The sequence below is a fragment of the Pteropus alecto genome, unplaced genomic scaffold, assembly GCF_000325575.1.
Source record: "Pteropus alecto unplaced genomic scaffold, ASM32557v1 scaffold186, whole genome shotgun sequence".
Lineage (NCBI taxonomy): Eukaryota > Metazoa > Chordata > Mammalia > Chiroptera > Pteropodidae > Pteropus > Pteropus alecto.
This window is the reverse complement of record NW_006439190.1, coordinates 1481681-1492160: the sequence shown is the minus strand read 5'-3', so window position 1 is coordinate 1492160 and position 10480 is coordinate 1481681. Positions and strand designations below refer to the sequence as shown.

Genomic DNA, 10480 nt, shown 5'->3' with positions numbered 1-10480 from the left:
TATAAATGTGTCTTTTCAGAGATCACTCACACGGTGTAGCAAGATTTCAGTGAAAATTGGAGGAGAGAACAAATTATTCAATAGTGTCTGAATGAAGCTCAAAACAAATAACTGAACTGTTATTGGAGAAATATGTTCTTGAATATTTGTACATAAATCAACTCCTGGAACCTATTTTTAATAAGGCAACATACCATTTGTCAATACATTTTTTAAAATATAGAAGCAGCAGTCATGGTATAGTTAAAATTGCATTAGGCTTAAAACCTCTTATCATTTAGTAACTGAGTGTCATTAGATGAGTCACTTAATCCTTCCGAGTCTTGTTCTCCACACAGGAAACATAGGATTTATCCCTATTTACCTCAGTGGGTCACTATGAATGTTCTAGTATTTTATACATGAAAGTATGCAGCCTATTATGTACTGACAACTTTGAGAGATAGAAATTAATGATTTAAATTTTGATTATTCAGTTTTGTTTGAAGGTCAGTACTCCTGGTGCTGCACTGTTTATGCAGCCATCAAATACATTTACTGAGCTGCTATGACATGTCAGCCACTGCTGCACCAGGGCCAGAAATCTGGAACACAATGGCCCACAGTACAGGCAAACTCTCCGCCCTTATAAAACTAATGATCTAGTGGGTGAGGACATCTAATAAACAAGTGAACAAATAATATCAATCTTACGGACTGATATCACTGTATCACCTCTTTGTGTACGTCAGAGGGTGGCACTTAAGGAATGTGTGCCCATGGGAGATGACTGTGTGGCACAATGGCAGAGGGCTTCTTTGTTACCCTTTACCTTCCTAATCCCTTCCCGTACTTTCCCCTACAGGAGATGGTTTCACCATCTCAGTGTTTTTTCATTTTTATTTTCTTACTAAGTCTCAGCCAGTGAATCCATGAAAGGTGTTAAAGACCAAGTTGTTGGGTGGTGAGGCTGCAACACGGGCCAGGCAGGCTGTGGAAGTGAGAGAAGGCGGCAGGGCTGAGATGACAATGACTGACGGAGGCCGTCCACTGGAGTGGAAGGCCATCAAAGGGCAGCGCTACGCTGCATCTGCAAAGTGCTTTCACACTGAATTCTAGGTCTGTTTCTATAGAGTTTGCTAATTTTTTAAAAAACCTAAAATCTAAATTATAAAAAAAATGAAATATTTTTCAATTTTTAAACACTAGATATTGATCAAAAAAAATTTTTTTAAAAAGACTTGTGTCCTTTGGTTTAAGATATAACTTCTTCTGGGGCTGATTCATTTTACAAGGGATCTACCTCCGTAGAGAGGTTTGCAGACCTCAGTTGGTTTAAGAGATCACTTTTTTCTCCCTCTAGCCAAGCCTGGCAGTTCCATCTATGCTTCTGGTGAAAGGCCTGGCCAAGCTATTGTCTCCCTGGCTATATCATAATAGTGGGGAAAAAAATATAAATAATTTTTGTTACATCGATAAAACATTTACATGTCCATTTCTAAGATGTTTTTAAAGTTAATGAAATACAATTCAGAAAACAGCCACTTCTATGGAAACATTCTTAATTTTTAATATGTTCATTTATTCTTAATTTCTCTATTAAGTCAATATACCTCACTTCAAATATCTCACTATGTTTAAAAAAAGTCAATGAAGGAAATGAAGTTACCTGAATGTGGAGTCTCTGTAGAAATGGCAAACCACTTTTTTACTCTCCTTGACTTCTTGAAAAAAGTCCCTCTCACTAGGGATTTCTCTATATTCCCCATGTCCTTTTGAAAGCCATTCCTAATATGAAGAAAAGGGAAATATTATACATTTCAGGTATCTCTTTTAGTACCACTTTGCAGTTTGTGTTCAAATCACCACAATACTTTGTAATGAAGTCGATTTTACTTTGTAGAGAAATGAATTCATTTTAGTTGATTTACTTTCCTAGGTTCCCGATGTCAGTACAAAAACAATCTGTGGGCAGTGACCATCTCCACAACATGGCTCGTATTTAAGACAATTATCTGTCTTGGTAACTTAAAACATGTTTTCTTAGAACTTTGAAAACTTAAGACTCAAGAGACTTAGAATGGAAACAAACATTTCTTTGCACTCAAACTATTAAAATCAGAAGCATTTAGTCCAAGTTACTACAGAGGTTTTAAAAATAATGCTCATGAGATAAAGCCAGTCAGCCAGTGGGGTTGGTGGGGGAGATTACTGCAGCTCTGAAGCTTGGGAGCCTATTTGCTCTTTATGACCTTAGAGAGGCAGAGACCTCTTCTATACGGGCAACCAGTAGGTAGTATCTTAGGAAGAAAAAGCTGTCCACTCACACGGTGTCCAAAAATAAAGCTCTCAGGAGTCCAACTACTCCAGCTTCTCAAACCAACGTATGGACCCTTCTCAACCACACCTGACAGGCCTGAGCCCCTGGAGCCTTCCCTGTGGCAAGACACTTATCACCTCAAATGGAAGCCTGTTTCCTTTTTCGGAGCACTGGGCCTGCTGGCAGAAGGCATGAGCTTGACTAATTGTTCTACCACTTACAAGGCTATGGATTTTAATAACTTCTCTGAGTCTGTTTCCTCATCTATAAAGTGGACATCATAAAGCAACTATCTCATCGAGTAGTTGTGAAAATAAGAAAACATGAAGGTAACTACAGAAGTATCTGGCACAGGTGCTTAAAAGAGCATTTGTATATGTACTACCTAATTTCTAGAAAGGTTTTCTCATGCTGAAGTGCAATCTCTCTATAACTCTGGTCCCCGCTTGGATCCAAGATTAGAGAGAAAAGTTCTAATCTCTCTTTCACATGTTAGCCCTTCAAATGTTGTAACTTGCCCATGTCCTCCCTTCTCCACACTAAAATTTCCATTTCCCTTGAGAGTTTCTTGCATGAAACAGTATCTAGCCTTCTTAATCTTCTGGTTGTCCTCGTTCAGAGAACATAATCTAATTCCTCCATGTCCTTTCAAAACATGTCAGATGTCTGACTGCAGCCCTCAGGAAGTGGCCCAATTAGAAAGGGGCAGGAGCGCCATGTCCTTTCCTCCTCTGGGCCAGTGTGAAGTGGTTTTGGTTTCCACTTCACACTGGCTCGCACTAAGTTGACACTCACAGAAGGCCTAGGTATCTTCTCCTTATGTGACATTTCCTTGGTAAAGCTTCTATAAACAGTTTAAACTCTCAAATACAACTCCTTAGTGACATGTGACATTTCATGATACCTTTTTTCATGATACCTTTTTTGACTGGCTAATGACATCTGTCCTTAAGAAAAGAGTATTTTTGTTTAAGAAGTTGCTATTTCTTTTCATGATTTACTCTCATGTGTTTAACAGGCTGAAAGACCTGAACCTGCCCCAATTCCTTAGAGGGAGGCCAGCCCACTCTGAACCTCACCGACACACGGCACCTCTCCCAGGTCACTCAGCATAGCCCTGCGCTGTTCGGGTGGTTCCCTCCATGAAGTGTGTGCTCCACAGGTACGTGTGGATGTGATCAAGCAGGAAGGGCACAGATCACAATGTAGCCTGAGCCTACTTAACACCTGGCAGCAGGGCAGTGTCTGGTTCTCAGCGGCTACTACCACCCAAGCCTCTGGTGGGTTCTTGCTACTTCTCACCTTGTCCTTCTGCTCCCTACCTAAGGCCTACATCTACATCTGCCATAACAGAAGGAGGGTGCTTGGCTGACTGAGGACTATTGATTAACATAGGCCGAATATGTGCTTCTTTCACTGTACCTTTACCTGATACCCTCATGGATTAGAAAATCAAAATTCCTATACAAGCTACGCTACTCTTTCAAAAAGAAGAGCTGCAAAAACCATTAAGGCTTCTTGCCTACTTCCTCAGAAAATGTTTTAATGAAAAAGATAAGCTGAAACGCAATGAAAGCTCTAAAATAAGACTCAGTTACTCCATGACAATTTAAAACTGATTTGTGTATTGATTTAAAAAAGGCCCAAAGGCTGCCCACCTTAATTGGTTTTTAATTATTAATACTCAGACTATTGTTTTTAACTGCTGACTACTTCATTTATTTATGTATGTTCCTCACTGCAAATCAGGTGGATACAGACTTTCTACAAATATATTCTAGTTACCTTTTTTCAGTTAAACATTAGTAATTCATGGTGTACTGAACTGTGATCATGAAACGAGTTTGTAGCAGAATCCCATTTATAGGCCTTATATTAAGAAAAGGAGCCTGATTTTCAAAACCACACACACACAGTTTCGGAAAACTCAAAAAATATAAAACCTGGAACTCAGTCACATTACAAAAGATTCTTTCCTTTTGTTGCAATTCTTCTAAATGGTGAGGGTATAAACATTATTAAAGAGGTGGTGCTATAGCAGCACAAAAACTCTATCTCTTCAGAAAAGTTAAAGCTCGTGTTTTAGACACTGAAGAGGAACCAGAATGGGTGATAATGCTTTTCAACTTAAACCTACGGAAACACTTTTTGATCATAATTCGATTTACAGACTTTAACCCGATTTATTGTGATCAGATTCTTCAACTACAAGTCTTTCCACACTCATATTCTAAGAGGCCAAAAAGGATTTTGCTGTGGCCACTTTTCTCCTGTAACCCAGCCTGTATTCTTTTGAATACGCCACGTAATAATTAAACGTCACAATGGAATTGCCTGCAACAACTTCTTCAATGTAAACTGCCTGAACAGCTTTTATCTCATTTGCTCTGAGCACAGCTAAATTCTGAAAGGCATCACTAGCACCGGAAAGGGAAACCACTGACTCCTATTGCTGTCAGTGCCCTTCTGGTCCACTCTCTCCTTAACCACACAAATTCAAGCTCAGAAAATGACCTTGGGCAGATATTTCTTTTGCTTGACTATAGGTTTACACGTTAATCAGGCTAATTTTGAATGTATCTTTAAAACTAACTTCTTTCCAAGTAAATTTTGAAGTGATAGGTACTTTGAGTTCAAAAATCCTTAAAAATGAGGACTGAAATGTAACTATCACACGTGTGTATACAAATTGTTAGGCGCATACTGTTAAAGCAATTTCAGAAAGCAGGGCAGAGAGGTTACTTGTTTCTGCTGCTGAGCTTTCCTTAGTGCCTCGAGTCTCTTTTCTTTGAGGCGTTCCAATTCGTCCTCGTCCATCTGATCCAGTTTCTGAAGTTCAGAATCTAAATGTTCTTCCACTAGTTTGGTAGTCTGAAGCAATTGATTCTCCAGGACTTTTGAAAACATGTCGACAGATGCATTAGCTTCCATTCTTCTAAGTGGTACAGTTCAGTCTTGCTGCTGGGGAGATGATTTACAAAGTTAAAGAGTACCAACAATAAGTATGATTTTATCTCTTATTTTCAAAAATTCTAGCAAATGTGTAATTTGTAATCTATAAAGTGTGCTGCCAACAACCAAACACTTTATGTGAGGCTTAAGAATTTTTCTTTAGTGTTTTAAAATTTACGTTTCAGTAAATTATAGTCACACCACTCAAAAACTAATTAGAGCAAAGTTTAGCTGCTCCTGATTTAGTTTGTGTTTTACTGTTCTAAAGCAAAGCAAAGTCTTTAAAACCATCAGCAGACAAGAGGGAAATGAGTGGTTGAAGTTATATTTGTGATATATAGTGACAATCAGTGTTTTTCACCAAATGAAAGGGAGGCAAAGCAGAAGTGACTGTGAACAATGATAATGTCTAACATACATACCAAACGCTGCTTCAGTACAGAACAGAGTTGAGCAGAGACATGTTTTTCATGGTCTCTGCTTCAGTTTTTTGTCTTGTTTTTTTAAACTCCCAAGACAGTCCAATTTATGTAAAGAATGGCTCCTGGTGTTCCCTAAGGTTTAGTTTCCACTCTTGTTCTCCCATTACATAACAAAATCTATGAGGCCACAGAAATTGATACTGGTATTGATTTTCTGACACTCAGCATTCTTAACTTTGATGTAAAACAATGCAACACTCTATTAAAAAGAATATTGATTTTCCGTCACTCTTTTATGTAAGAGTTAAAAAAAAAAAATTCCTATTAGAAAGAACTATCTCAATTACATCTTTTTAAAAAAATGTAATCAGACAGCAATTTTATATTTAATCCTGGGTTATTACCACAGAAATATGACTTATAATTTGCCTGTCAAAGTAGGAGGCTGTTGCATCCCAATTATGATATATTTGCAAATACTAATAAAGTACTTTAAAAAAATCTGAACAGGTCTATGGCCATGCCACCCTGAACAAGCCCAATCCAGTCTGATCTCGGAAGCTAAGCAGGGTCGGGCCTGGTTAGTACTTGGATGGGAGACCACCTAGGAAGATCAGGTGCTGTAGGCATTACAAAAAAAAAAAAAAAAATCTGAATAAATTGTGAACTCATCCACTCGGCTTCTGACACATAGCCTGGTCCACGAAGACCTCTATATGCTGAACTGAAAAAAATAGTTTTCCAAATGATCCATCCAATCAAAAAATGGGCAGAGGACCTGAACAGACAATTCTCTCTAGAGGACATACAAATGGCCTACAAATATATGAAAAGTTGCTCAACATCGCTAGCTATTAGGGAATTGCACATCAAAACCACAATGAGATACCATCTCACACCTGTTAGAATGGCTATAATCAACAAGACAAGTAATGAATGCTGGAGAGGATGCGGAGAAAAAGGAACCCTCATACACTGCTGGTGGAACTGCAAACTGGTACAGCCATATGGAATACAATATGGAAGTTCCTCAAAAAACTAAGGATTGACCTACCATATAATCCAGCAATCCCTCTCCTGGGTATTTATCCCAAAGACTTGAAAACCCATATCCAAAAAGATATTTGCACACCGATGTTCATAGCAGCACTATTCACAGTGGCCAGGACATGGAAGCTTATAACAGCCCCAACCTAGAAACAACCCAAATATTCATCAACTGGTTAGCAAAGAAAAGAACAAACCAGTGATAACGGGAATGAATTTGAAAAGCAGTATGCTAAGTGAAAGAAGCCAGATAAAAAAAGTTGAAAATCACACGATATCACTTATATGTGGGATATAAACCTAAAAGCAACAAATGAGCAGGACAAACAGAGACTCATGGACATAGAATATAGACTAGTGGTTGCTAGTGGGGTGGGGGAGAGGGGAGAGGTAAATAGGGTAGAGGGGATCAAATATAGGGTTTAGGGGGAGGGTGAAGTGAGTAAAGGGGATCAAATATATGGTAGCTGAAAGAAACCGGACTTTGAGTGGTAAACAACAGAATATACAGATGTCAAATGATAATGTACACCTGAAAATTATATAATTGTATTAATCAATGTTACCCCAATAAACTCAATTAAAAATTAAAAAGAAAAAAAAGAAAAAATAGTTTTCCAAACTTCACTTCTGATTCCTTTTTCTTCACAGGATAGAAAGTTGAAATGGACACTTGATTTTATCTTTGTATCCCCAGAGCTAGCAGTGCCTAGGACACAGCAGGTGCTCAAAAAAGATTGTTAATCTTGAAAGAACCAAATTGTAAGTTCCTCATAAATGCTATAAAATTTTAAAAGACTTGTATTTTAAATATTGTAAAAGAATTTCACACTCCCTACTTTCCAAGAAAACTATCACTGAGATTGTGATCCTCTCTTTTGGGGGTGAATGAGGCAGAGAATTGGGTATTCGACCCTGACTTGCATATCAGACTTGTTCTTATCCGGGCACAGCGGATGCTCATCCCTGGAGTTTCATAGGATAAGCTCAGAATTTAATGCTGGGAAGGGTAACTGGGAGCAGAATCGATTAACAAGAACTGCTCTGGGGGCAGGTGGTAGTGTTCACCACATTCGGAAAGGGGAGAAAAGGTGGTTTAGTGATCCTGATAACTTCCCATTCTTCAAACCACAAGTCTCTAATTCCTTTTTCAGTTCAACTGGAATGGCGGCAAGGGATTTATCCTCAAATTACCTAACCATTTCCCCGATCCCCCAATGTGTACCCTCCAAAACAACCAAGAGGCCTCCGTCCTAGCTGCACCCCAGTTACCTTCTCAAAAGTATCCTCACCACACCCTGAGCCCGCCGGGACAGATGAGGGCAGAGCTCAGGTGGCCCCGACTTCCAAGCCTCCCGAGGCGCATGCGCCAAAGCCGCCTCCGCTGCACTGCCGGCACCTGGGCCGCGCCCCTCCCCCGCCCCGGCCGAATGTCGAGCGGCGATGTGTCCATTAGCACCGGGATGCGGTGGCCGGTTTTTCCACACCATCTCTGCCTCACCTGAGCTCTCGGTGATACCTGAGAAGTGACGGACCAGCAACTCCAGAAGAATAGTCCACTTCGGCTTCAGCCTCGCAGCAGCTGCGACTGTCAGCCAACCGGCCGTCACTTCCGCCTCCTCTTTGGCTGAGGCCCTTTACGCGATACAGCTTGCGACGCCCAAGAATGTGAGAGGACAGGCGGTGGGGCGTGCGGCGAAAGCCTAAGCGCCTGCGCCTTCCCCAGAGCTGCGGGGAGCCCAAGGTTTCCGGTTCTCTGCCTCCCACCGGGTAAACCGCCCAGAGGGCGCGGGAGCAAAGTATTCTGGGAGGCGTAGTTTCTTAGTGCTCAGCCTGGAATTGTCTGGCTCTCTTAGGCTCTGAGCCTCGGTACACGTAATATTACGTCAGAAACGAGATAGCTACTCTCCTGTTCTGCAGTGACAGTCCAACTTCGTATCCATCCTGTTTATTAAATATATTCCTTTTAAAAATGTTGTAGAGTGACATATAGCTAACCAGATCCAGATAGAGGACATTTTCATCACCCTCGTAGGTTCCCTCGTGACTTCCCTGACACAGGTTTTTCGAACTTGCTCTCTTCAACATTAAGACCTATTATGGGGGTAATGACTGTGTCTTCGTTTTAATTTTTTAGTGGCTCAATATACTTCCTAATGCATGGATCTTATTGAGAGGCCCAATTTTGTCCTGGATGTATTTCCTTTGGAAAAAACCAGGTTAACGGTGGAAGGGAAGCTCAAGGTCTGCCTAACTCTGACCGAGCTCCAATTCCCCTAGTCTACATTCCCGGACCGGGCAAAGCCCAAGTGGAGGAATTCAGCCTCATTGTCCACCTCGGTTCTAGAACCTGGAAACCCGCGCGGTGCGTGGCGGGCGCTTGCGCGAAGGGGGCGCTAGGGCTCTCGCCTTCGCAGGCGAGACAACTGGAGACGCTCTACCCGAAGAGCAGCTCTCGATGAGCCGCGCCCTGCGTCCCCACGCCGAGGCGGCCGGGCGGTGCGCTTGCGCACTGAGAGCTCACACCATATGTGCTCTGTCCCAGTGCGCGGGTCTGTGGAGAGCCGGGTGCGAGAGGCGGCAGCGCGGGGCGAACAGAGCCGAACGGAGATCAAAGTCGGCCGGCGGACAGTGGGTCTGTGAGAGACCGATTAGAAGGGCTGGGGCCCCGAGCGCCGCTGTTACGCGATGGGGAAGAAACAGAAAAACAAGAGCGAAGACAGGTAGCCAGCGGCTGGGTCCGCACGGCGGCGGCCGGCGCGGCTCTGTGGGTCGCGAGGGTCTCGCCTGCGCGGGGTGAACCCGGGTCGAGGCTCGAGGCCGGCCGCGTGGGGCACCGGGCCTGGGCCCAGAGTGGGAGGCGCAGATCTGAGACCCAGTTGCGGGCGAGCGCAGAGGGCCTCAGCGCAGACGAGTTCTCCCTGCCGAGACTCAGTCCCACCGCTCACCTTCGCCCGGCCCGAAAAGGAGGGGTCTCCGGCCTGAGAAGTGGAGCAATGGTTTTGGGGTTCCCTGCCTCGCGGGGAGGGGCTCCCAGCGTGGTCTGGGCTTGTGGGGGTGGTTTTTGTGGCGCTACAATTGGTGAGGGTCAGGAAGAGGTCTCTTTACGCTTTGGTACCGGTGAATATTTGGAGAGAGAAGGGAGTTGGAATCATCTGTACTTACAGCCAGGGTTTTTCACTCTCTGAGCTGCTCAGGTGTGTTGGAGGCGTTTAGCATCTAACTCCCTCTTAACTTCATCTGATTTGGGTACTGCTCTGAATTATTTAAGGACTGACTGTCCAGACTACTTGCTTTTCGCTCTCCTTCCGGCCTTTTGGCGATTTCTGTGCTCTCTAGCACCTCCCCTAATAAAGGAGGAGGACATGGAACAAACCAACCCCGGTCTTTCCTTTCTATTCACTTAAAAGGTTTTCGTGTGGGGCTGGGGGGCGGGAGTATAAGGATGTGTGTGGGGTCATACCCTGAGATTTTAGGAGCTTTTCTGTGTGTCACATTCGATTGAGTCTTTTACTCTTCTCATTGAAAGAGTTTACTTCCTGGAGTGAACATCTGTTACTTTTCACATTCGTACACCACTGACCAAACTTAGTTTAAATACTAGCGGGGAGAGTAAGATAAAACAACACCAAACCAAACCCAAAACCTGTGATAGTTCATTCTGACTCAAAACGGATATGTGATTTTGAAGTTAAAATAAGATTACTAATTATAAATTGGAATCCTGGATTGTTTCCTCACCTGGCACTCATCTAGCTGA

The 10480-nt window shown here is 42.6% G+C and overlaps 2 protein-coding genes and 1 pseudogene across 6 annotated transcripts in view; 2 read left to right on the top strand and 1 right to left on the bottom strand.

Annotated features, from left to right (window-relative positions):
* The window catches only part of TXNDC9 (thioredoxin domain containing 9), a 12598-nt gene extending 4120 nt beyond the window's left edge, over nt 1–8478 (bottom strand). The window contains exons 1-3 of one of the 5 annotated variants that reach the window (XM_015592723.2): nt 8240–8478; nt 5042–5260; nt 1649–1767 (exon numbers count right to left, since the gene is read on the bottom strand). In XM_015592723.2, coding sequence (XP_015448209.1) covers nt 1649–1767; nt 5042–5230 — 308 coding nt within the window. In that variant the 5' untranslated portion in view covers nt 5231–5260; nt 8240–8478. Of the gene's footprint in view, nt 1–1648; nt 1768–5041; nt 5261–7992; nt 8130–8221 lie in introns of those variants that run through there. The other 4 variants (XM_006916187.3, XM_015592721.2, XM_015592722.2 and 1 more) reach the window with 4 other exon arrangements.
* Nucleotides 6184–6302, top strand: LOC112483252 (annotated as a pseudogene).
* A 747-nt stretch (nt 8479–9225) lies between the features above and the next one.
* The window catches only part of EIF5B (eukaryotic translation initiation factor 5B), a 72184-nt gene continuing 70929 nt past the window's right edge, over nt 9226–10480 (top strand). The window contains exon 1 of the mRNA XM_006916181.3: nt 9226–9443. Within this exon, the coding sequence (XP_006916243.1) occupies nt 9409–9443 (35 nt within the window). The 5' untranslated portion in view covers nt 9226–9408. The remainder of the gene's footprint in view (nt 9444–10480) is intronic.